General features: G+C 51.6%; 1 protein-coding gene and 1 long non-coding RNA gene across 2 annotated transcripts; both read right to left on the reverse strand.

Annotated features, from left to right (window-relative positions):
- Positions 1 to 3,456: 3,456 nt before the first annotated feature.
- LOC142990076 (disks large homolog 1-like) lies at positions 3,457 to 27,088 on the reverse strand. Its single transcript, XM_076139813.1, has 5 exons — positions 26,122 to 27,088; positions 24,879 to 25,010; positions 20,041 to 20,204; positions 7,279 to 7,443; positions 3,457 to 5,520 (listed from the first exon to the last, which is right to left on the reverse strand). The coding sequence occupies exons 1-5, from the start codon at positions 26,138 to 26,140 to the stop codon at positions 5,293 to 5,295; spliced, it is 708 nt and encodes a 235-aa protein (XP_075995928.1). The 5' UTR covers positions 26,141 to 27,088; the 3' UTR covers positions 3,457 to 5,292.
- LOC142990077 (uncharacterized) lies at positions 18,961 to 20,034 on the reverse strand. The gene is made up of 3 exons (XR_012960738.1): positions 19,513 to 20,034; positions 19,348 to 19,419; positions 18,961 to 18,978 (listed from the first exon to the last, which is right to left on the reverse strand). It is a non-coding gene; the product is annotated as an uncharacterized LOC142990077 (long non-coding RNA).

Here is a 27,088-nt window from a genome sequence, read left to right on the forward strand (position 1 = left end):
GAACCTGCACCATGTTTCAGATCAGAGGCCCCAGAACCATGAGACCCAAACCACCAAGTTAAAGAAGATCACAATGATTCAGACCTACGACCTTCATGATGCTCCACAGACACACACACACACACTGCTGATGAGCCACAGCAGCCACCATGTCCACTGCTCCAGATTAAAGGGACCAATCACCAAGCCTGTGCTGTCCCATCGTCCCTGAAGGCCTCACGTCACCCACATGCATGATGGAGGAGGAGGCTCTCATTGATCCGTGTCCCTGTGTTACTGCAGACATCGATACAGCCGGGCACACACACACACACACGCACACGCACACACACACACACACACACACACACACACAGAGTAAGAGGCGTTCACTGGGGTCGGAAATCTGTCTGTCCTGCCAGCAAATGTATCCACAGCGCCATCTACAGGTGTTTAGCTTCATGGGAAACTAGTGAAGTTTAGAGGTCACACATCTCACACACACATTCATCTACTACCAGATCTATTACTACTGCCCATGAATACTTTTGCATGGGAATAAGCACGTATATGAATGAGCTGCCTCAATGTGTGTGTGTGTGAGGCAGTAAACAGGTTTGGGAGGGCACCCCTTCCATCAGGGACGTCAGGAACCCTTAGGTTGCTAGGCAACGCAAGGAAGGCATGTGTTACTGCAGGGGTTCCTCACATCTGCCCAAAACATGCTGCTGCTGGAGAGGCAGGTAAAGATCTACACACACACACACACACACCTTCCATAGTCAGCTGACTCCATGGAGACTCACAATCTAACACACACCCCTGGAGCACTCAGGAGCAGCGTCTGTGCCAGTGTGTGCTGCTGAAGCCCGTCTGTCTCCCTGCACCAACACAAGCATTCAGAGCAAACAATGAACATTCAGCTGCTGCATCCCTATCAAATCATCTCAGACCTCCAGACCCTACAGAGGGGACAGAGAGAGGCTGGGTGAGGGACAGAGAGGAGAGAGAGAGGCTGGGTGAGGGACAGAGAGGAGAGAGAGAGGCTGGGTGAGGGACAGAGAGGAGAGAGAGGCTGGGTGAGGGACAGAGGGGGGAGAGAGAGAGGCTGGGTGAGGGACAGAGAGGAGAGAGAGGCTGGGTGAGGGACAGAGAGGAGAGAGAGAGGCTGGGTGAGGGACAGAGAGGAGAGAGAGGCTGGGTGAGGGACAGAGAGGAGAGAGAGAGGCTGGGTGAGGGACAGAGAGGAGAGAGAGGCTGGGTGAGGGACAGAGGGGGGAACGAGAGAGGCTGGGTGAGGGACAGAGAGGAGAGAGAGAGGCTGGGTGAGGGACAGAGAGGAGAGAGAGAGGCTGGGTGAGGGACAGAGAGGACAGAGAGAGGCTGGGTGAGGGACAGAGAGGACAGAGAGGCTGGGTGAGGGACAGAGAGGAGAGAGAGAGGCTGGGTGAGGGACAGAGGGGAGAGAGAGGCTGGGTGAGGGACAGAGAGGAGAGAGAGAGGCTGGGTGAGGGACAGAGGGGAGAGAGAGAGAGGCTGGGTGAGGGACAGAGAGGAGAGAGAGAGGCTGGGTGAGGGACAGAGAGGAGAGAGAGGCTGGGTGAGGGACAGAGAGGAGAGAGAGAGGCTGGGTGAGGGCCAGAGAGGAGAGAGAGGCTAGGTGAGGGACAGAGAGGAGAGAGAGAGAGGCTGGGTGAGGGACAGAGGGGGGAGAGAGAGAGGCTGGGTGAGGGACAGAGAGAGGAGAGAGAGAGGCTGGGTGAGGGACAGAGAGGAGAGAGAGGCTGGGTGAGGGACAGAGGGGGGAGAGAGAGAGGCTGGGTGAGGGACAGAGAGGAGAGAGAGAGGCTGGGTGAGGGACAGAGAGGAGAGAGAGAGGCTGGGCGAGGGACAGAGGGGAGAGAGAGAGGCTGGGTGAGGGACAGAGAGGAGAGAGAGGCTGGGTGAGGGACAGAGAGGAGAGAGAGGCTGGGTGAGGGACAGAGAGAAGAGAGAGAGGCTGGGTGAGGGGCAGAGAGGAGAGAGAGAGAGAGGCTGGGTGAGGGACAGAGGGGAGAGAGAGAGGCTGGGTGAGGGACAGAGAGGAGAGAGAGAGAGAGGCTGGGTGAGGGACAGAGGGGAGAGAGAGAGAGAGGCTGGGTGAGGGACAGAGGGGAGAGAGAGGCTGGGTGAGGGACAGAGGGGAGAGAGAGGCTGAGGGCGTTTCTACCTGCGACATGACGAGCCACACCAAGACAAATCAACCATGGGGATGAGGTGAAGATGTCTGCATGTATCCTGATCCAGCGCTACAAACACACATGACGCAGCAGCAGCAGCCTCAGCCTCAGCCTCAGAAGCAGCAGCCTCAGCCTCAGCCTCAGCCTCAGAAGCAGCAGCCTCAGCCTCAGCCTCAGCCTCAGCCTCACTCCTGTTGCAGCTTGTTTGTGGTCACATCCACAGCAGAAAACTAAATCCTCAACACACGTAGGCATGACCACAGAGATCCACACGGGCTGACACGAGAGCACACTGTAGCACACACACACACACACACACTTCTCCATCTCAGTGCACTGTAGAAAATGACTCACGCCACACAGTGCAGCATGATGCAGAGCCTACCTCCACCTCCTCACCAATCTGAGGCTTTTTGGGGGTGGGAGTGGGGGTGGGGGGGGCCTACCAGTAGGCGCCGGTGGAGCCTCCTGGTTCTCCTCAGGGTGCCCATAATGCGGCGGCCCATCTTTTTGGCGTACCACACAGAGTTGAGCATGCTGCTTGTTGCCGCGGCGGAGGCGGGTTGGGTTTCCTCCTCCCGCTCCTGCTGCAGGCTGAGAAGAGGCGGACGTGGCGCCGGCTGTGGAGCGGACGACGGGAGGGGGGGCTGTTACTCAACCCCCGGGTCCCCCCCCCCCCCCCCCCCCCCCCCTCCTCTTTCTCCTCCTCTTTTACCAGCTATCCTCTCCCGCTCCTCATAAACAGAGAGGCTGCAGACGAGCGGGGCGCCGGAGTCGATCTCTGGTCCGCTGCAGCTGCTAGAAAAGGAGCGACGGAGCGGAGAGGAGCATCCGTCCTCCCTCCCGGCTACTAACAGGTCTGATCTACGCCCGCCGCAAACAGCCGCCGGTTAACGGGAGGCGGCGGCCGTTGGACTTGACGGGAAAAGGAGCGAGACGATCAGCCGACGGGGGAGGAGGAACCTGCCGGGAGGAGAGAGCATGGTGCTGCCACAGAGCGAGAAGGAGGGAGCAGGAGCAGGAGCAGACAGCAACAACACACTGCAGGGATGATGAGAGGACGGACAGGGAGGGAGAGGGGGGGGAGAGAGGGAGGGGGGGGGGAGAGAGGGGGGGAGAGAGAGAGGGGGGGGGAGAGAGAGGGGGGGGGGGAGAGAGAGAGAGGGGGGGAGAGGAAGAGAGAGAGGGGGGGGAGAGGAAGAGAGAGAGAGGGGGGAGAGGAAGAGAGAGAGGGGAGAGAGGGAGGGAGGGAGGGAGAGAGAGAAAGAGGGGGGGAGAGAGAGGAAGAGAGGGGGGAGAGAGAAAGAGAGAGGGGGGGAGGGAGTGTGTGTATTCAGAAGGCAGAGGGAGTGAAGGCAGTGGAGGAACTTCGTCTTCTGATCTCTTCTCTCTGCATTCTGGAAATGTTATGCAGCTCCTCTCCTCCTCCTCCTCCCTCTCCTCCTCCTCCCTCTCCCCTCCTCCCCCCCTCTGGCTCTCAGTCTCTAGTGGGTGACATCGTGCCGCCCTTATTCCCACTTCAGCTCTTAGACTTAAGTCCTTTTCCAAACATGAGTCAGCAGGTGAGACCAGCAGAGTGCTGAGTGAGCGGGGGGGGTGAAGAGGAAGAGGAGGGTAGAGACCTTCCTCATGTAGTCTGAAAGATTGAAGATGGAATGGAAGCTCCACAACTACACACAACAAGGGAAGACTCCAGAAACCTTTGGAGCGACAGGGCTCAGCTGTAGGGGGCGACTGAGCCTCAGCAGGGCACAAAGGCTGGGACGTGTTCCACTTTCACCACGACCCCTAACTGTGACCAGGCCGAGCTGTAGAGAGTCCGGGTCAGTCTGGGTTCAGAGGTCATTGGTAAATCAGGTTAAGGTCTGCAGTGTAAGCCTGAGCTGAGTCTGATCCAGACTCATTCACTCTGCCTAAGAATCCCAAACACAGTTGGAACACACCACCTGAACCTTCCATCATGTTCCTGAAGCCGGGGTCTATAAATAGAGGCGGTCTGCTCTCCCAGCATGCTCTGCTGAGGGGAGGAAGTGAAGTGTGGCAGGCAGGAAGCGGCCCTGCATTAGCCACGAGTCGTTTCATGGCCCCTGGTTCCTCTGTGTAGGGGCTAAATATACATCACACACACACACACACACACACACACACACACACACACACACACACACACACACACACACACACACACACACACACACACACACACACACACACACACACACACACACACACACACACAGCCTCACTAAATCTGTCCTTGTCCTTCGTCACAGGTTCAAACCTCTCCTCCTCCTCATTCAAAGACCTCCATTTTCCTGCCGTCAGGATTTTCTCGTGTCGGCATTCATCTCCTGTGTTGCCATGGTGCTGCTGAGGAGAGCGAGCGAGAGACAGAGGATGAGAGATGGGGCGGGCAGTTTGTCCTCCAGCGTCTTTGTGGGATGTGAAGAATCATTCATTTGCTTTATGGTGGTGAAGGTGATGAAGATAGCGGCCTGCTGACGTCAGGCAGGAGGAAGAGACGCAGATGAGATGCAGAGGGAACAGTACATCTGCACGGCAGCCGGCAACCACTTCCTGCTGAGGAGACGGTGATCCTGCTCACTGAGCCAACCAACGTGTGGAGCTTCATCTCCTCCATCCGAGGCTCCTCCTCATCCTCACCATGTCAACATGTGAGCCGGAGAAGTGATGGAGAAAACATCACAACACACAGGAACCTGCTTTCACTTCACATCAGGCCTAATCAATCAATACACACACACACACACACAAGTAGAAGCAGCAGCTCCTGAAACACACATTGCAGCTCTGACTGTCTCATGAATGGAAAGCTTCTATGTGTTTAGTAAGTAAGCAACCAGCGGTGTGACCAGAACCTGCATGTGTCCTGCATCAACAACAAGTGACAGTGGAACAATCATCATGCAGGTGAGAGACGTCCTTGTGTCTTAAAGTCATTACGTATCTTCTCGTCTCTCTCACGGTGACACACACACGCACACACGCGCGCGCACACACACACACACACACACACGTACAGACATGTGTACTTGGTAACTGACATAAGGAGCAGATTCATCAGTTTTCAAAATCAAATCATAACGGATCGGCAGCCCAGCGTGATCTCAGAGTTCAATGGTGGTGGTGAGGGAAAGGGGGCGGGGTTTACCTGGGTCGGGGGATAGGGATTGGAGGAGCAGGAGGGGAGGGGGCTGTCCTCACTGGGGGGGTAGAGGGTGGAGGGTGTAGGGGAGGGGAGCTCCATGTGATGCTGTCCTAAACCTGGAGAGCCGTCAAGGATGCACTCCAGGGACGCTACCTACAAGAGGGGAGGAGAAGAAGAAGAGAGAGGAGGAGGAGGGGGAGGAGGAGGAGTCAGAACAGGGCAACGTGGAGGACAGAGACACAAGGCAGAAGATTCTCAGAGAGGGGGGGGAGAGAGAGAGAGAGAGAGACAGAGAGACGGAGAGAGAGACAGACAGACAGAGAGACAGAGAGAGAGAGAGAGAGACAGAGAGAGAGAGAGAGAGACAGCGAGAGAGACAGAGAGAGAGAGAGAAAGAGAGAGACAGAGAGAGAGAGAGAGAGAGAGACAGCGAGAGACAGCGAGAGAGAGAAAGAGAGAGAGAGGCAGAGAGAGAGAGAGAGAGAGAATGGTGAAGTAGAGTTGAATCAAGAGAGTGAGACAGGGACACAAAACAAAGACACATGAGGTTCTTGAAGTTTGGGCTGATGCTGATTGTTTTTATCAGCTGAGGCACAGTGTGCTGCGTCAGGTCCACCTTCAGATATACACCTGAGAGTGAGACAGGACCACCCAGCGACACACAGGAAGTGAAGAGGAGGGAGAGTGATGAGGGAGTGAAGCTTCTATCAGAAGACGTAGATCTTCATCATCTCTCTGTTTGTCCATTATCAAGTAATGGATTAGATGACACACACACACACACACACACACACACACACACACACACACACACACACACACACACACACACACACACAGCAGTATGTGTGATCACCACAGGGGGGCAGGAACACTCAGCTGATTTACAGAACATCTGAGCTCTGAACTCAAACTGGGTCTGGACGCTGTGAGCCAATCAGAATCATTCTCCCTCCTTTCTTCCCATGCTGCCGTTTCATTCAGTCACAGTTCACAGTATTCATTGTAAAGGGATGAAGCATACAGTTTGGGATTATTGATTGATTGATTGATTGGAGGAATCTCTGGATGTGTGTGTGTGTGTGTGTGTGTGTGTGTGTGTGTGTGTGTGTGCGTGTGTGTACCAGGTTTAATCCACTGTGGATTACAGTCGAGAGGCAGAGCTTCATTTGTGTGAATGTGATGAACACGCAAAGAAATTAAAATACACAAACAGACGCACAACTTTACTGGCGTTTGGGAGACCAGCAAGACCACAGACCTGAACCTGGACCTGAACCTGGACCCCGACCTGGACCTGCATTTGTCTGAATGAGTCTGAACAGCTACAAATATAAAAGTGAGAGAACCCTGAGAGTTTATGAAACCATTCTAATGACAAACGACCACTAAAGTCAGCGTAATGATGTTAGCCGTTGCTGTGGTAACGCTTCTCTGATGGGGCTGAGAGCTTATTGGACGTGGCTGTGCTGACCTCATCCATCAGGGACGCTCGGCCTGACATTTCCAGAGCTGCACTGATCTGTGACGCTCTGTGACATTTGCTCCGACTGATCCCAGATCCTGAGAGCAGCTCGGGATGTGAGTGAGTCAACGGCGGGAACAGATCAGAACCTGGACGGCTGTAGTTTGTAGACAGTAGGACCGGGTTGGAGAAGATGCCTGTGTCAACAACTACAACTAACTAGAGACCAATCAATCAGAACTAAGCTGTGAAGAAACTAACTAACTGAACCTGGCGTTCCTCTGTTGGCGTTCAGACGACGGTTCTACTCTGCTACTTTCCCTTCAACAATAAAGTGAAGAATGAGAGTTGAACAGTGCCGTTAAAGTGGGGAGTTCAGACGAGCAGAGAGGGAGAGACTCTGGAGAGAGAAGGAGGAGCAGGAGAGTGGCCCGGTGGACTCGTACCTTCATGGGAGAGATGTGAGCGTGGGTGACGTATCCGTGGACATTCTCGATCTGGGAGAGGTTCTTCTCTGCTACCTGGACCAGCTCCGGCCCCCCCGCCTCCTCCGTCAGCTGGGGGGAGCTCTGGTCCTGGAGAGACGAGTCCTCATCGTTGTGTCTGTACTTCTGAAACGGGACGCACAATGAGAAGAGAACAGTCAACAACAACAACAACAGGAGGGGGGAGGGGAGTGAAAGGAAACCTGCCACAAGGAGGGAGAACTGAAACCAGAACTTTCACAGCAGGAAGAGGCTGCAGTTTGGTTTGAAAGGTCTGACAGCAGATGAGTCTGGGGAGCATTCTGGGACTTCTGGAGGAGTTGGACATGTTCCAATATGAAAGCTTCCTCCTGTGTGATCAGTGCCAGTTTGCATTCACCCAACACTCTGAGCCGACCACTCCATTAGAGGAAGACGCCACCTAGATGCTTTGACACAGATAGAATACAGAGGACCGGAGAGAATAAGGGGAAAGTCCACCGATCCAGTTCCAATCCCATCATCAGACTGTGGGCGACGCACTGTGCTTCAATCTGCACGACGCCATGTTCCTGATGTTTGAAACAAAAACAAATGCAGCTCTAAAAACATCCAAATGAAAGCACACAGAGGTCAGACAGCAGCACTGAGTCAAGAGGCTGCATCAGGCAAAGCTGCTGGGACAATGGCACAATGCTGGTTGCCAAGGGAACAGGTTCACTTTGACAGGGACTGCCTCCATGCTCGACTACTCAGCTGGGAGTGACTCATTCATGAAACACAACAAGAGAAGAGAAATATGGAGTTTGTTGTTGAGTGGCATGAGAGGAGAGGAAGCAGGCCTCCTCACACAGGATGCACGGATGTGTGTGTGTGTGTGCAGAATGAGGATGTTGCTGTTCTACCTGCACCTCTATGTTCTTTACACGGACGGGACTCAGGTCCGGTTCCACATGAGTGAGGTATGAAGAGAACAAACCACAGGCAGATAAAGAAACCTAAACTAATTGTACATTTGCTTCTACTTTGCATCATTCTCTCTCTACTAACTTGTTTTGTATCAAACAGGACGAGCGGCAGCCTGAGAAGCTTCAACAAACATCAGATCATTACCAAACAAAGTGAGAAACGCCCACGTTCATGTTCCAACACTAAGGAAACATCAGTGCAGAGAGATTGAGCTCTTATTTTCGGAGCGCAGGAACCCAACTTTCATCAGACAGGAGGACGGACGAGGGAAACCCTGAGACTCCAAACGCTTCAGGAGAAACTTCCATCGACATGTGAGCACCAAAATCCACATGCTGAACGGGCTGAAGGTGGGAGGAGGCACTGAGGCTGAGGCTGAGGCTGAGGCTGAGCTGTCAGACTGCTGTGATGAGCCGCTCGCCACAGAGGAGAGCTGTCTCCTAGCAACCACAGACAGAAGAACTACCGGACGCTGTATAGCAACCAGCCTGCAGGCTCCATCTGTCTGAAGGAGCTCGCACGCACGCACACACACACACGCACACACACACACACACACACACCTTAGTATTAAGTCCTTATTTAAGCAGCAAACACACTTCAGCATATAGCAGTGTAAAGCCGACACTCTGTGAAGGGCGCCGGCTCCATCCATCAGGCCCAGCCGCCAGCCCTAACGTTTGGGGGTGGGGGCGGAGCCGTCATATAGATGTCATATAGTCCCTGGACACAGAAATGTACTTTAATTTAACCAAGGCACCATGAATGCAACACTGAGCCTCTCATCCTGCCTGCATACGGCTCAGCTTTAAAGCCTTAAAGAACACACACACACACACACACACACACACACACACACACACGCTCCACACACGCTCCACACACGCTCCTCACACACACACACACTCCCTCCTTACAATCTGCTCTGCTGCTTCTGTGATCATTACAGGCTAAGCTGACACACACACACACACACTCATCTGATCGGAGCCAAACTCTTCCTCTTCTTCTTCCTCTCTTACAGCGGCCCTGTCAGTGTCACATGTTACCCATCATGCAGCGGGGCGTCCCACTCTGACTTCATCTTTACATCTGATGTGGCTCCGCCTCCAGCAGACAGGTTGGGACATTTTCTGCCATCACACACCACAGTGAGATGACCTGCCACCTGCTCTGGCTGAGGATGATCAGCTAAAGGAGGGGAGGAGGAAGAGTGGAGGCTTCCAGGAGTGTGATGACACCGTCAGCCTCCTCTTCCTCCTCCGAGAGGCAGGAAGGCGAAGGAGGAGGAAGAGGAGGAGGCACATTGCAAACTCCTGCCTGCCAAAAGCTGCTATAAATAGGAGCATCACCACTGAGCGGGTGAAGCGAGGAGGAAGAGGAGGAGGAGGAGGAGGAGAGGGGTTTGGATGATTCAGGGATGAAGGCAGAATGCTGGCAGATGGGGGAAGCAGGAGAGCAGTGGGCTCAGACTGGAAGCTTCAGTCTGTTGGTCCATCAGCTTCATCACTGAACACTGAGTGACTGAAGATGAAGATGAAGCATTGTAGCTGTGACAGCATCAAACTCTCTCTGCTTCCTCCAGCTCACTTTGAAGTGCCTCTTAAACGTTTCATGTTGAGGCTTCAAATTCATCATTTAATAAAGGCAGAACCTTTAAAACTCTTAGATTGTATCACCGCACATCAGGACGTTTAGAGCCTCGCTAGTTTGAGTCAGAGCGCCACAGCTGCCAGCTTCCCTAGCTAGCTACACACTAGCATGGCTGCTACACACTAGCATGGCCTTCTAGTCCTTCTGAAGCAGCAGCGTCAGGTGAGTCACAGCTGCATTAGCGGAGGTTTGACTCTGCTGCCATCATTACGTTAGCATCTCAGTACCTGGGCTGAAGCAGAGCGGCCGTTTCTCTCTGTTGATGTAGCGTGAAGCAGCCGCACAGAGCGCGGGCTAACGTCACACATCAGAGCTGACTCTGACTCTAAGCTGATTTTGACCTGACTCTAACCTGACTGACTCTAATCTGACTCTGACTCTGACCTGAATGTTTTATCTATGAAGCTAACATCAAACTCCCTGCTGGCTAAATGCTTTATGATGCTAGTATTGATGACTTCCTGCCCGGTGGCCAGCACAGCCGATCAATGGCAGCGGATCAATGGGACTTAATTAAGACCGGACGCAATCAAACTGTCACGCCGCCAAACGTACGGGCGGCAGGAAACCCAGGCTGGACTCAGAGTGTGTGTGTGTGTGTGTGTGTGTGTGTGTGTGTGTGTGTGTGTGTGTGTGTGTGTGTGTGTGTGTGTGTGTGTGTGTGTGTGTTTACATCAAACCTCCAGCCTGATGTTCAAAGGGGGCGGGGCCATCTCATCCCACAGATTAACAGCAGACATTCATCCCAGCGGCTCCTGTGCCTGAGGGGTCAGAGGTCAGCACGGCCACCACATGATACAGTGATGTGTTGAGCAGGTCAAAGGTCAAACTGAGGTCTGCTGATTAACAACAAGTCTCAGTAATCTGACAGGAAAAACAACTGAGGGAGCAACAGTCTGCTGAAACTCTAGAGAATATGTGATCTATAATCTATAATCTATACAGCACACAGGGATTAACGCCTGACTGCTGTGTTTACAGTGGCAGCAGATGTTCTGTCAGTGGGAGGATTATCTTTATGAACAGCTGCTCTTCATCTGTGTTTGATCAGTCAGTCAGTTTGTTACATGAGACAGGAAGGAGCTTTGTTCTGCCTCCTTCTTTGAGTTTGAGGGACAGACATGTAGAAGATCAGGGCCATGTTACCATTTGTCCCCAGGAACCTAAAGTGATCATTCAGTAATAATCACACTGATCAGCTCTCAGTGATCTTAAGAGAAGGAAACACTGACGGGTTTGAAGGAAATGACTTCCTCTCCTAAATGTACAAAACTGAACCAACACACACACCAAACACACACACACACACACCAAACACACACACAGCTAGTTTGTCTTCTTCTTCTCCACTTCCTGCCCGTTGTCACAGTGACCCATCACTCACCCCAGCAGATCAAACACGGCACCTTTCCCAGGATTCCCTTCTTCCACCGGGGCTCACCCACGTCACCCCCTCCCCCTCCCCTCCTCCTCCTCCTAGGCGTCTCACCCACCTTGCAGCCGAACATGAGGGAGATGGTGCTGTTGGTGCAGGCCACCTTGCAGTGGCACAGCATGGGAGAGAAACACTCCATCTTCTTCATGCTGGGGGACATCTTGTCGGCGGCGGCGGGGCAGTTTGCCGACAGCCGACTCCGGCGGGAGGAGGAACGGCGGCTCCTCCCGTGCCGCCCGGCTCCCCCGGCAGCACCTCCTCCACCTCCACCGTCTCCAGCGCCTCCTCCTCCTCCGCTGCTGCTGCTGCTGCTCCCTGCTCTCACCATCCGCCCTCATTCCTTGCATCGCTCCATCACGACGGGGAGAAAAGGACTCCCAGAGCTCTTCCTTCATTCAGGGAGAACACCCCCCCTTTGCTCTCACTCCTCCTCCTCCTCCTCCTCTGCTGTTCTTCTTCCGTTAAATTATATTCCTCTACCTCTTGACCTCCTCTCAGCAGTTCACCTCCACTCCTGTCTCCTTTCCCTGTCGTGCTCTCTCTCCCTGTCTCTCTCTACAGCCAACACACAGTGACAGAGTGATGATGGGAGCCGGAACTAGCAAGAGCAGTTGTGCCTGTGCCTGTGTGTGTGTTTGTGTGTGTGTGTGTGTTAAGCTCTCCTCTGTGTATCTGTGGTGGTGTGTTTGGGAGCTGGAGGGGTGGGGGGTGGGGTGGGGGTTGATCACATGACTCACTGGAAACGAGGAGGCTTGAACAAGAGGGTGAGGAGAGAGAGAGAGAGAGAGAGAGAGAGCGAGAGCGAGAGAATCCTCAGGGAAGGTAAAGGATGTAGGACAGAGTCAGTGATGTGTGAGAGGAGGAGGAGGAGCAAGCGATGAGGCAGAGTTTGCACTGAAACTTTACCAAACTGCTAAGAATATTCTCTGCAGACACACCGGGGCAGCTCACACACACACACACACACACACACACACACACACACACACACACACACACACACACACACACACACACACACGCCATACTAACATTCACCACTGAACCAATTAGGTCGGGAACACACAACATATCTGACCTGTGAGAGTCTCTCTATATGTATATGTGTGAGTGTGTGTGTGTGTGTGTGTGTGTGTGTGTAAAGGAATCAGGAAACACAGATTTCATCGGAGCTGAGATTTGTGTCCTTCCACCGCACTCCCATCCCCCGTTCATTGGAGTGTTTATCAGCACGTCCACATCACACACTCTCTCACACACACACACACACACACTATATCCATCGTACCTCTGTCTGCTTAATCATTTGGGTGAAGAGGAGGAGAGAAAGAAAATGTGTGAAGGAGAGAGAGAAAGGAGAAAATACAGGAAACGGAACGTCTCTTAGATTTCACAGGTCTGCAGCACCAACACCTGATAGAGCCCTCTACATGAACTCTGACCCTAAACCCTCTGTCATATCTCTGACCTTTGACCCTGTATCATTCATATTCCTGTGGGCTGACTCTCTGTGTGTTTAAACCCAAACTCCCTCCTGCAGCCACAGTGGGCTGAGCTGGAGTGGAACAGCTCCCCCTGCTGGACTCCGGCCGTCATGTCCAGACTGAGGCGGGACGATGAAGAGGGAAGGAAGAAACTTGATGCAAACAGCAGAGACACCAGGTGAGGTCATGGTTTATGCTGCTCTATAAACTCTAAATCTGTGGAAATATTAGGGATGATAATGATTCATTAATTATCTATTAATCACTAGTAATTTGGTTGATTTAGAACATATTAATCGATAGCAGAAGTTCTTTAATATACATTATAAATGTTGTGTCAGACGCGGAAATATGTTAGAAAACACATGAGGTCATAGGTTCCCTTGGCTGTCCTGACTGAAGATGAAGATGAGGATGAGGCACATGAGGTCAGCCAGGTTCATAACATTACTATTTACTTGTACTTTCCTCCTTTACATAATAAGGTCAGCTTCACCTCCGCACCGCCACAGAGCACCAGCAGGGGGCAGCACACTGAGAGTTACAAGTGAACCTCAGTGCCAACCTGCATGAGCTGCTTCTTCTTCTTGTTCTCCCTGCTTTGTTCTGTTAGTCTATGATTCTAATCAAGCGGTGGTTTTTGGAAGGTCAGCGGCATATTTACAACATCAAGAGGAAATAGATCTGTCTGTGTGTGTGTGTGTGTGTGTATGTGTGTGTGTGTGTGTGTGTGTGTGTGTGTGTGTGTGTGTGTGTGTGTGTTAAGCCCTGTTGGCAGCTTCTCATTCTGTCTCCCTGTGTCAGACCAGATGGCGAGGCGTTGCCCTCTGAGGTGTGTGTGTGTGTGTGTGTGTGTGTGTGTGTGTGTGTGTGTGTGTGTGTGTGTGTGTGTGTGTGTGTGTGTGTCCAGCTAAACCTCGTCCCTCACATGATTAACTTCAGTGTGTCCCAATGTTGACAAACCATTTAGTTTCACTGTAACAGAGTTGGAAAGATAACTGAAGCCTTATATGACTCTTTAAGGCTCAGTTCTCTAAAGGTCCACTCTTATCACTCAAACATCAACATGTTGCTCTGTGACTGGAGTGAGTGTGTGTGAGCTTACACACCTGAACTATCTCCACCTGAGCAGAGACGCTGGTCCACTGCCTCCCTGAGAACCACAACATCTACCCCGTGTCCCGTTAAGACTCTCTCCACCAGCCTCTGTCGCTGCTCTATCAGACATGCTGTTACCTCTGCATGATGTCAGGCCAAGCTGAGTCAGAGTAAGCCCAGTCAGGCAGGCCACAGGGGGGGAAAGTGGCACATGGAAAATCTCTTAGCTGAGAACAGGAAGAGGAAGCCGGCGCTTTGTGATCTGCACTGTGTGGGAAAGTTGTGAAGTCAATCAAAACGTCAAGAACTTCCTGTCCCGACAACGGCCGCCAGCGACACAAAGGGAGCCGTTACCTCGGCGGCCACATTAACACCCGACTGCCAACGGGCCCACCGGGAAACGGGCAACTACCAGGACGACTAATGGAGGAGCAGACGCTGTTCAAAGGAGAACACAAAGGAAAGGGATACTCATGGACTCAGCGGTGCGTTCAAGGACCAACAAGTAAGTCTGGCAGAGTCCCAGCCTTGACGTAGAGTGATCTGTGTCGGTGAGAGCGTGAAGGGAGCGAGCGGGAGACAGAGGAGACGAGCAGAGGAGGGACGGAGCAGAGATGTGTCCTAGTGATCAGCTGGACGAGTTTATATGTTCAGTCACTGACAGAAGCTTTCATCCATGAGGATTGAAGAGAACAGAAGCAAAGATCTGATCCAGAGAGAACAACAAGAGGAAGAGCCGACTGTAAACCTGACTTAACAATGAGGAGACATAGTAACACACACACACACACACACACACACACACACACACACACACACACACACACACACACACACACACACACACGTCATGCATTATTCAGCGCGGCACAGAGTGTGTGCAGATACAACAGCTTCATTTATTATGCAGAGAAATCAAAAGATTCCCCGTCACCATGAATACAAATGAGGGAGGGAGGGAGGGAGGGAGAGAGAGAGGGAGGGGGAGAGAGAGAGAGAGGGAGAGAGAGAGTTTTTACTGGAATGAGCCACATGAACATGAATAAAAAGTTATGATCCATCACAGAGAAGCTATCCTGCTGACAAATTATTGTTGAGTTGTGTAAAGTGTGACTTTAAAATGCAAACTGAAGAACGAACAGTTACCCATAATGCCATCTGTTCTGCTGTAGAGTGGTGTTTCATGTTCAAAGTGTTCACTGATCACAGGTAGTTGTGATGCTGTGGTGTTCTGACTCGTCACACTGGAGCTTCTCTCTCCCTGACCTCCTGCTCCTCCTCCTGGCCTCAGCAGGAGCTTCTCTCTCCCTGACCTCCTGCTCCTCCTCCTGGCCTCAGCAGGAGCTTCTCTCTCCCTGACCTCCTGCTCCTCCTCCTGGCCTCAGCAGGAGCTTCTCTCTCCCTGACCTCCTGCTCCTCCTCCTGGCCTCAGCAGGAGCTTCTCTCTCCCTGACCTCCTGCTCCTCCTCCTGGCCTCAGCAGGAGCTTCTCTCTCCCTGACCTCCTGCTCCTCCTCCTGGCCTCAGCAGGAGCTTCTCTCTCCCTGACCTCCTGCTCCTCCTCCTGGCCTCAGCAGGAGCTTCTCTCTCCCTGACCTCCTGCTCCTCCTCCTGGCCTCAGCAGGAGCTTCTCTCACACCTGGGTCTTAGATAGATAGATCTTAAAGATATGAGGAAGTAGATGAGGAAGGACGCTGGCTCAAAGGCCCAACGCTCCTCTGTAAGGCTCCGTGTTCCAAACAACGACACACACCACACAGGTGTGTGTGTTTGAAATGTTCAAGGCCGACGCTCAAGGCCCTGGGGTCGTGTCAATCTAAAAGAAGAGGTCAGAGGTCACAGCAGACGGAGAGTCAGTTAAACAAGGAGCGGTCCTCCCTCCTGTGTTCTGTGCTCCCTGCCCACGCCTTCCCAGCATCCTCTCTGTCTTCTTCCTTCTGTTCCCCTCACCTCCCTGCACTCCTCTGGCAGCCTGCCCTGCTACCAGCCTCCCTCTCTGTGTGTGTGTGTGTGTGTGTGTGTGTGTGTGTGTGTGTGTGTGTGTGTGTGTGTGTGTGTGTGTGTGTGTGTGTGTGTGTGTATTATTCCATTCAGGTCTGTACATGTTTGGTTTATTACTGCAGGTCTCCTGAACTAAACGGCGTCTGTATCATATATAACTTCCTGTGAGAGTCAGAACAGGAAATATAATGAGCACACACACACACACACACACACACAAGCCAAAGTGCCTATTGTCAAACACACAAACCACTTAGCACACGTCACAGACTAACTAACTCCACATGTGATCATTATGACATCATTCTGCGTGTTAGAACCTTAACAGAGCCACAACTCCTTAAACAGCATGAATGGTTCAATGAACTCAACGCTGCATCTCAACACAACCTGAAGCTTCATCCTTACAGCTCCTCTTCCTCATCCCAACCTGAAGCTTCATCCTTACAGCTCCTCTTCCTCATCCCAACCTGACACTTCATCCTTACAGCTCCTCTTCCTCATCCCAACCTGAAGCTTCATCCTTACAGCTCCTCTTCCTCATCCCAACCTGAAGCTTCATCCTTACTGCTCCTCTTCCTCATCCCAACCTGAAGCTTCATCCTTACAGCTCCTCTTCCTCATCCCAACCTGAAGCTTCATCCTTACAGCTCCTCTTCCTCATCCCAACCTGACACTTCGTCCTTACAGCTCCTCTTCCTCATCCCAACCTGACACTTCATCCTTACAGCTCCTCTTCCTCATCCCAACCTGACACTTCATCCTTACAGCTCCTCTTCCTCATCCCAACCTGACACTTCATCCTTACTGCTCCTCTTCCTCATCCCAACCTGACACTTCATCCTTACTGCACCTCTTCCTCATCCCAACCTGACACTTCATCCTTACTGCTCCTCTTCCTCATCCCAACCTGACACTTCATCCTTACAGCTCCTCTTCCTCATCCCAACCTGAAGCTTCATCCTTACAGCTCCTCTTCCTCATCCCAACCTGAAGCTTCATCGTTTTAACACAACTTTCCCCTCGGCCGGTTGATGATCTCCGGTGGCTCGGAGCGTTAATCGGTTGCAGAAATCCCAAAAACTTCCGCGAAGTTCCGGCGCAGCTCGGAGGGCGAAGATGCGCGCTGAGTGAAAACACCGAGTGAAGCACCGAGTCAGAGTCCCGACACACCGAGTCAGAGTCCCGACACACCGAGTCAGAGTCCCGACACACCGAGCCGCGTTTACCTTCGTCGTGACGATACAGATGCAGTCCATGATGTGGAGCCGGGGAGAGGAACCGGGATCATACCGGTGCGTCCGCCTCCTGGAAGCTGCGACCGGGCAGCGGGCTCACGGTTAGATCAGATACACACACTCACACACTCACACACTCACACACACCGAGCGGGAGGCAGAACGCACCGACAGCGTGTGCGCTCACCGGAGCTCAGCCTCATACCGGCGCTCGGTCCGGAGCAGCACAGACGGAACCGCGGCTCATCCGAACTGGTGCTGCGTTTAAAGGCGGTGGGAAATTTCGCTTGGCAAACACCGAGCAGGGATGGAGGCGGAATTGATCAAGCAGAGATATTTATTAACGCCCACGTAGAAGCTTCCATATTTATTAACGCCCACGTAGAAGCTTCCAGTGCCTTAGTAACGCTACAGTAGCGCTTTGGGGAATGTTTGATTAGCGTTTTCATATTTATAAATGTCACATCGCCTCAGCAGCTCAGACATTTACCGGTCAACAGGAAGTCAAGAGCTCTTAAGTGGATCTAAGGTGATTTTACACAAAGCAATGATTTTTGAGAGGAATTCCGTCCAAACTAAACCGGACCGTTATGGAACCACAGACCAACACGCATCTGCAATAAGTTCCAGGTCTACTGAGACACAAATATGTTCACCTTTGCCTCATCAAGCGTTTTGCTATTTTAACCTTAAACGTGTTTGTCACGTATTGTCGCCCTTTACTAACTTAACCGGGTTCCTTCTCACGTGAACATGAATGAAACGCACCGATCACTGATCTTCAAGCTGTGATACATGGAAGTCCTATTGAACATCAGGCCGTGAACTCAGCAACAAATAAAATAGAACACACAAAACAAGCAGTAAACTCGAGCTCACTCCCTTCAACACAGAGAACTCTAAATAAGTGTACATGTGTGACTCAAACGTGTCAGCAGCAGGAGGAGGAGGAGGAGGAGGAGGAGGAAGAGTGTGTCACAGCTCCAGCAGCAGCTGAGCTGGTGAGGGGGTGGATGGGAATCACAAGTATGAATATTTTACAGTTCCATGAATTTGTTATGTGCATGCGTCCGTCCCCCCCTAATGTGTGTCATCATACGGTGTGTCATGCCTCCGTGTAAGACATTACGCTCCACAGGAGGCCCTGAACGCCTCCTCCTCCTCCTCCCCCTCCACACACTCACACAGTGTGTAAGGATGACGCTGTACCCCTAAGAACAGTCAGGATGGGGCCAGAGATAAAGACGAGAGGATGCAGGTGGAAGTGACTTCACTCTTTATTTCCCTGGATCTGATTGGAGACTATTTAACCCTCAGCTGTGACTTCAGATTAAGAGCACGCGTGTCTCAGGATACATAAACATACTAAGATCACTTCTACTTTATAGTTCAAGCCTCTACTCATACGAGTGCTTTGTTCTTTAACGTCAGTCGGGTTAAAGGGAAACTCTACACAGTGATCTGACATGACTGACTGATTCTCAGGTATATGTGTGTGTCGTTGTGTAGATGTTTGTGCTTCTCTTCAGGTCTGGAGGTTTTGGAATGGACCCTTATGGATCCATGAAGTTCTGTCCTGAGGTTTCTCCTGGATTCACTAACTATCTATCTAGATCTATACTGAGTCACAAACAAAACAATACACACACCCTCCCTATCCATGATTGAGCATGATTCTGACAGTCAGGTGTTTAGTGTGTGTGTGTGTGTGTGTGTGCGGTCCCATATTCCCAGTGCCTCTCACTCTGGACCCAAACTCTTCCTGTATGTCCTTTTTTGGCTCCTTCAGTGCTGAGGGGCTGCGGCTGTGAGGACAGGAGGCGCACTGGTCAGACCAACAACATCCACACAACCCAATGAAGCACAATGACCCATGACCCATGACCCCTGAACCCACACCAACAACCTCAGCCTGTCACTGCACTTCCTCTGCATGAGTGAGCGTTTACAGTTCAATCACCCGATCGGTTACTGAGACTTCTTTACAACGCCACATTAGAGAGAAGAAGAATTGCAGTGATATCTTGAGGTTGACGTTAGGTCTCCACTAACCTGACCCTTGACCTTAGAACCACAAGCCCCGCCCCTCCAATGGTCCAAAGCATATGAGGACGAGATGGACATGCTGCGGAGATGGACGACACCAACACCAACAACAGGCGTCCAGTACTTACATGTCCATCAAGGCCAGGCGAGACTTTGGCCTGTGCCAACGTGTGGAGGATTTCGTTTAGGAGAGGAGAGTCCTACGAGGGACCACGGGCGTTTAGGGTCAGAAGAGACAGGGAAAGAGAGAAGAGCATTCAATACAAACACACACCTGGGTCACACTGCTTTACCTTCAGCTTTGAGACAGGGAGGAGGAGGAGGAGGAGGAGGAGGAGGTTGGGCCTTCACCTCTCTCAGCTTGGTGATGGAGTTGAGATGATGACTATAAGCAGCTGGATTGTTTTGTGTGTAAACGTGGCCTTCACCATGTGAGACGTCTTCACCTCACAGAGGTCACACTCTTCCTCCAGTCAAACAAAAAGCTGGAAACCTCAGGACCGGAGCGACAGAAGGAACATAAAGGTAACGATGGAGGTCGTGCCCTCATGACACACTTCTGACCCTGTGACTCTACTTCTCCGCTCTACTGCTTCATCACACCAGCAGCCAGACATCAAACCGCCTGACCGCTGAAACGCCGACCGTGAACGTGTCGCCGTAAAGTGTCAAAGCAGGAGTCACATCATAAAGATCAGAAAGGAAAAGCAAAGGGCTGAGGAGTTCTGAGATCTAGAGAAGGGAAGCTTGAGGAGGAGGAGGAGGAGGAGGAGGAGACGTATGAGGCTCATCCTCTCACACAGGCGTGGGCGTGGTCTTACCTCGATGCTGGTGCTGAGGCTGGGCAGAGTGTCTGAGGTCACCGTTGTGCTTTGAAGGCTGGAGAAGTCCCACAGGTTGACGGGCGCCATGGGATCGGCCACCTTGGAAGGCTCCGTCCATTTCTGACTGTCCGATAAGGTCACTTCATAAAACTCCTGGATATCTGCGAGGACGAGAGAGAGAGAGAAAGTGGCGGCGGCGTTAACACGGAGCGAAGGCTGAAGGGGGCAGGAAGTTTCTACAGACGGAGGCCCAGGACCCCAGGATCCAATGGCAGTTAAGCATGTAAACAGGAAACATTGCCTACAGGAGATAGGAGGGTTGTGATCTGATGCTGTGGGTCCAAACTGGAACAACTGCCCATAGTTTCACTCTCATGCCTCCTGTTTGTAATTTCCTTCATCGTATCTCCTACAGCCTGGGGTTCATGGCTCTGGATTTGCCAGGACCGACTAGTTGATCCTGTAAACTCAGACTCAGACTCTCCTCCCCCTGTGAGTCACAGCACCCAGAGGCCACGCAGGCACAGTTGTATTTTTGGAGCGGTGGCGGTGCAGAGGGCTCACCCAGGGACAAACTAACCACGGCTTTCTTTGGCTCAGCGAGGCAGCGGGCCGCTGGCACAGATGTGCTCCTATAAGCATCACCTCACCACCATGAGGAGCCACGGCTTTAAATACCACAACATCCTGCTCCCGGCTGCTAACGGCTCTAAAAACGCTCGCATTGTGCCACATATTGATCCATTACAGTGTAACTACATAAAGCTGTCAGGAGGGTTTGGTAGTCCGTGGGTTTCTTACACTGTGGCCGGTGAAGACTCAAGTCTACAGGAGGAATCTCAGACTTTTACCTTTGGATTATAAACAAACAGGAGATGTTTAATGTCTGTGCTGCATCCAGACAGAGACAGAAGCTGCAGTGAGTTTACCGGGCGGTCCTGCTGTGAGCCTGAGTGTCCTCGGGGGAACGAGCCTGCGGGCAGGGAAGCCCTTAAACACACCGCCATGTTGAGGCCTCTGAGAGACTGTGGGACGCTGAACAGAGACAACAGAGGAGCCGGCTGGTGGCAATTCCTACGTGACGGTTCAGTCTCTACAGCAGGTGACACACACACACACACACACACACACACACACACACACACACACACACACACACACACACACACACACACACACACACACACACACACACACACACACACACACACACACACACACACACACACACACACACACACACACACACACACACACACACACACACACACACACACACACACACACCTCTCTAAGGAGTCCTGAGCTCACATGATCCAGTCCAACAGAACCTCTACTGTGGTGAAGCCTTTTATTAAGACCACACCTATCTAGGCCGCTGCTGCCACGGCAACCATCCGCATGCTGGCCGCCAAACCAGAGAACTTATTTGCACACATTACCTAATACAGTTTAAATGTCAATTACAAATGGAACACAAGATGAACCTCACTGCCCAAAATAGAATTACAAAGTGGAGGCAGCAGCTCAGCTCAGTCAGTGTGTTAGATCTGAAGTCTGATCAGGAGAACAGAGGGAGAAGGCAGCAGTCAAACTAAGCGTAAGTGTATTCAAAGCTGCCTCAGACTGTTACACAGGGACTCATCATCGTGCTACAACTGATTGGGCTTTCAATCATCGGGGTTTTGTAACTTTTGCAAGTCCAGGGCTGAACTTCTGCCATTCTCTGCTGGCTGTAAAGCTCATTTGTTGTCAAGTTGACCTTGACCTTGGCTATTCAAGTTTAAAGTGAATAATGCTTAGAAATGTCCACTGGAAAAACATTTGACATGTGTAAGACAAGACTTTAAGCTGTCTTACAGATGTCAAAAGTCTCAAATCTGCATCTAAACTCCATGAAAACTGATTCTTTCCTTTAAAACTTTACACTGAAAAGAAACAAGAACGGCTCCAGGAAGTTGGATTCAAAGCTGGTATCAACCTTGAGCTCAGTCCAAACACAAACAGGCTCTGAGGTTACACAGAAACTCGACAGGCAAACAGGGCAAGACAGCACAAGCTCAACATGCAGCAGTGTGAGGGGAGGATGAAGATATGTTAATGAGCCAACGCAGGTAAGGGTTTGGTTCCTGGAGTGAAATCTGATTAGGCCAGTTATGTACTCAACTGAATCCACCTGATTTAGCTGCACAGGTGTGAGCGGAGGGCGGCGAGGTGGCAAACGTGCAGGGAGACGTGCTTTAGCAACTCAAACCCCCCTTAACCTTTAGGTTCTATAGTCTCAAAGTGCAGCAGCAACATGGAGTAACCGTGGTGATGTCATAGAGGGACGAGTCTAACATTTCATTCATTTCTTTTTTAGGTCCCGATCTTGTCTCGGATCAAATGATCAATCAGGGCAACCAAATCTGTGACAATAACTTCATGTTTACTGTAATTTGATAGAGAGGAAGCAGGAAGCCTCTGGTGGCCGTGTGAGGTACTGCAGCTCCACTCAGCTGTGACGGCTGCCAACTGGAGCAAATTTTATTTTGCAGTGATGTTTTAATGAAAAGAGCTTTTTCCTCCCTCCTTCAGTGTGTGTGTGTGTGTGTGTGTGTGTGCCGACTGAACAAACGTCCCAGAAACACTGCTGGCCCCGTCTGTCTGTCTGTCTGTCTGTCTGTCTGTCTCTCTCTCTCTGTGTAAATCAGCAGCAGTAGTGGGATTAGAGACTCTGGGCAATTGTCCTGTCCATGGAGGGATTACATGCTGTTCGGCCTTCTGCGTCTGTGTCTTTTTTTTGTTGTTGCTGTAGCAGTTTGGCAAGAAATGTTGCACAAGCCGTCGGAGTCAGTCTAGCATTGGATGGTAGCGTCCATAGCACTGTGGGAACCCTGCTCATCTGTCTGCTTCTGTTTGTCTAAAGAAATGCTTACTGCTCTTTAATATCTGTTCATGAACAACATGACACTCAGACTGTTGGTGAATTGTTTGTAGGTGGTGTTGTTGTTTCCACTGGCCTCTTCTGATCCAAACACATCCTGCACATCTCTGTAACTCACAGATGCAGTGAACGAAGAAGAGCCGAGCAGCAACCAGGTCACTGGCTGCACACTGATAACCTCTCATCTATAAGTTATGACAAGAGAGAGGGAGCCTCCACTGCATGCTTTCAGGTGCAGGAAGGCAGACAGACAGACAGACAGACAGAGAGAGAGAGAGAGAGCACCGGCTTCTCCTAAGGATACTTTCACTGCATAAAGCTCAGAGAGCAGCCGTCACAAAGGAATCAGATAGAGAAAGATGATCGGGACAAATGCAGACTGATTAGTTAACAGATAGATTCTCTGCTTATGGGGCCAGGAGAGGAAGAAACTACACATTCTACATTCTCTCCCTCAAAGGCTCGTGGATCTGATGTGTGAACGACAAATCACCAGAATGAGGCAACTTAGACAGTAAACACGTCACAAGTCAGTGAGTTCAGATGTAAGCGACCTGAAGGCTCCATGACAACGCCGCAGTGTCACAGAACAATAATGACACGAGTTCTCTGCAGGACAACAGCCAGTGTAAGTGATTATGTAGGCCAATAAATCATTCTTGTTGTTTAAGTCAAAAAACACACAGCCAGTCAATAAATAAATCACTCAGTCAGTCAGTCAAGGGCAAACCGACCGGACCACATTCCCGCCACCACCGTTAACCCTGGCGACGCTGCAGCTGGGCCTGCTGGAGGCCGGGGACACGGTCAGGCCTCAGACACAAACATGTTAGAGAGCCATGTTAGTGTAAACACATACGTCTGTAAAACAAGACCATGTTTAGGATCTTTGTTCAAACTATACTGGCCCCTCGTGTACATTTCTCTCTCCTCTCTGAAACATCCATACTGAACAACCATAAGCTCCTGTTGACCTCTGACCTTTGTTGTGGCCAACAGGACACTCGTCAGCTTCACTTCCTCTCAGCCCGAGTGAGGCCGCAGGAGTGAAGTCAGTTTCAGCATAGAGGATCAAACTTCATGTATCCATTATGATGAAACTCATAGTAGGAAGTAGGAAGACTGTGTGTGAGGTTGTCCCTGGTTACTGTTGCTGTGCTTGCGGCTGCTCGGGTCAGTGCCACAGAATCTTATTGGGTTCAGCTCGGGCTGGGGCAGACTGTGACGGCACTCTCCGGTTACTGAAGCTCCGGGACACACGCAGCCAGCCGCTGTGTGAAGCTGTGTGCCTGTTAGAGTGGCAAAGTCACAAAAGCCCCCCGCAAAACTGTGAAAGGGGGCTTCTGCCTCCTACCGACTCCTCCTCTGGTGTTCTGGATGAAGCCTGCTGAGGCCCTGAAGGCTCCCGTCCCGCCGTCCAGCTGCTGTTTGTTCTGGCTGTGTGTTCTGCTCTCAGTCACCAGTGAGTCACACCAACACACCAGCTAACTTTATAACCTCACGCCCGACTGTAACCGCTCAGCGAGGGAACAAACACAAGTCCAGGTACATTCCAAAGATCTACTGTACAAACAAGGATCCAGTCAAATGTAATCAGAACTGAAGCAGAAAGGAGCCTACAGAGAGGAAGAGGGTCGGGACTGTGAGACTCTCAGAGCTCACACGCTCACAAACTCTGCTTATACAGTATAAAACACAGACACAACTCAGACAGTACTTTAGGCTCAATCACACACTAAGACTCAGCTCCACCTCCGGCTCTACCAGGACTCAGCTGCAGGCTCGTGCCGGGACATCTGACCAAACTCAAATGTGGGTCTTGTGACGCTCATTACAGCTCATATGGTGACTTCCCTGTGTGTGTGTGTGTGTGTGTGTGTGTGTGTGTGTGTGTTTGAGGTGACCGTACCTATGAGAGCCTGGAAGAGGTTGCTCTGGAAGATGTCGATGACCCTCTGGATGGAGTGTCTGAGCTGCCGGTCCTCAGCGTGGCTCAGCTTGGCTCTGTACTCCTCCAGCAGCAGCAGGGCCCTCTGAGCATCTGCAGGACAGACAGAGAACACAGAGGTGACTTCAGGATACAGCTGAGCGTCCACACACACACACACACACACCTCATTAACAGCTCCACAACTGCCGGTGAAAGCTGATCTCAGACATGTCGGCTGCATGCGGCAAGCAAACGCTGCAACACTTCACTCTGGAATACTGACCTGCACACGGCACAGATCTATGTCAGGGTTTAAGACATTTTAAAGGTGCAATATAAAGATTTGGAGACAATTTTGGACATATCATGCATGAAAGTTTCAGTTCTTTCCGTAGGTTAGTGCGACAGCGAGACAGAAAGACAGCTTGGTTGATCTATAGTGAGGTTAGAAGCACAGCAGGTTGTGTAGATGTGAGCACGGAAACCCTGACTTGTTAGCCAACTACAATATATAATGAATCAAAAAGGTTATGTCCAAAGAAAGACTTCATAAATACAAACTGAAGAGTTATTATAACTGAATATGAAACTTTTTCCAACTTTTCACAAATGAGCAGAAAACATGCAATTGTAACTGGTTAACTGACTTAATGGAGCGGATTATGACATTTTGTAAACTTTATTATATGTCAGAATGGTTGCGAAAATACTTATAAAGCAGAACTTTGGCGAGAACACTGGAGACATAAGAGAGGACCGAGACTAGAGATGGACTTCACCTGCAGTATGAGACTTTTTAAACTTCAGTTTTTAAAGAATAACAAGTGACGGGATAATAATGTGTACCAGTTATTTATATGAGTGATTACATACTATAAAGGAATGTTGTAATGACTGTTGAGGACCGCGTGGATACTTTATTAATAAGAGTTTATTTATAGTTGGGCTCGTCACCAGACAAGGTGCCCCATTTACAACTTGGTTAGCAGCGGCGGCTAACCTGCTAGCGCTACTTTAACTTACTTTACCTGCCCGGCACAGCCCGGCCCGGCCCGGCTCAGTGCGGCCAAAACAACAACCGTGTCTGTGTGGTGTTATCGGTGTCGTGGCGTGGGTGTCCGTGTGTGTCTCTTTATTAGCGGGGGCAGTTTGAGTTTGACCCAGCAGGTAGCGGTTAGCACAGTTAGCTTGTTAGTTTACGTGTGAAGTGAGAGCGGGTTACCTTTCTTTCGGATTGGCATGGTTCGGTCTCGCTCGGCTCAACTCGGCTCGTTGTGGAGAGAGTTCGGCGTTAGCCACATACAACCGCCAGGCAGGGCGGTTTGGTCGGTGATATCAATAATAATAATAATAAAATCCCACTTCCACCGCTCCAAGTCAGGGCTCCGGGCAAATCCCTCCACGACGAGACAGCAAGTTCCCCCCGAGCCGAACACACTCCGACAAACAGGCAGAGAGCGGAGTGAGGAGGGAGAAAGCGACTATCCGAACAAACTAACAGCTCAAAGTCTGACACAACACCGGGGACAAAGTGTCGGGAGTCTCGGTTGTAACTACCACGCAACGCGACGGGCGGCAGCGGTGCCACCAACGCTGCTGCGCCGTTGCCGAGTCGCCGTGCTGAAGAGCCGCGCCGGAGGCTCTGCGCCCCGGCGTGCACCGCGCAGGAGGACCGCTGTGGCGACACTCGGCGGCTGGGAAAAGTGGCACTGGAGCCGGGTTCATCCGCCGGGACCTGACGTGGAGGACCGAAGACAGTCCGTGTCCGGGCAGGGGGGCGAGTACATGCGGCGACCGCTGCTGCAGCCACGAAGCCCCGACTGCTTCTCCAAGAATACAAAGTTCAACGCGCAGAATCCAAAGCAAAGTCCCGCCGCGGCCGCACTTCTCCCACCGGCGGAGCTCTGATTCTTGTCAACACAGCAGCGGCAGACGCGTCGTGCCTTCGTGTCAAACTTCTCCCTGTGCAGATCCCTCCTCTCTCCTCTCCCTCTTCCTTTTTCCTCCTTTCTTCTTCTTCGCCCCCCTCCTCCTCCTCCTCTTCCTCCTCCTTCCCAGGTCTACAAATTCCAAACTTTCCTCCAAAATGGCGTCTCGCAGAGCTGGAAACGTAACCATGTGATTTCCCAAACCGCTGCCGTTCCAACCTGCAGTCCGATCATCCGCTCACCTACAGGGGCGAAGGGACC

This window comes from Genypterus blacodes, unplaced genomic scaffold (genome assembly GCF_046128005.1).
Source record: "Genypterus blacodes isolate CSIRO-AG114 ecotype Tasmania unplaced genomic scaffold, CSIRO-AGI_Gbla_v1 ptg000457l_1, whole genome shotgun sequence".
NCBI classification, from domain to species: domain Eukaryota; kingdom Metazoa; phylum Chordata; class Actinopteri; order Ophidiiformes; family Ophidiidae; genus Genypterus; species Genypterus blacodes.

Bases quoted from the DNA above. Each gene is read 5' to 3' on its own strand.
- LOC142990076 (XM_076139813.1), bottom strand. The intron at 20,205-24,878 runs GTACGGTCACCT...TCGTCCTCGCAG, and splicing joins CCTCTTCCAGGCTCTCATAG to ATATCCAGGAGTTTTATGAA. The intron at 7,444-20,040 runs GTAAGACCACGC...GTCCCGTTTCAG, and splicing joins GCCTCAGCACCAGCATCGAG to AAGTACAGACACAACGATGA.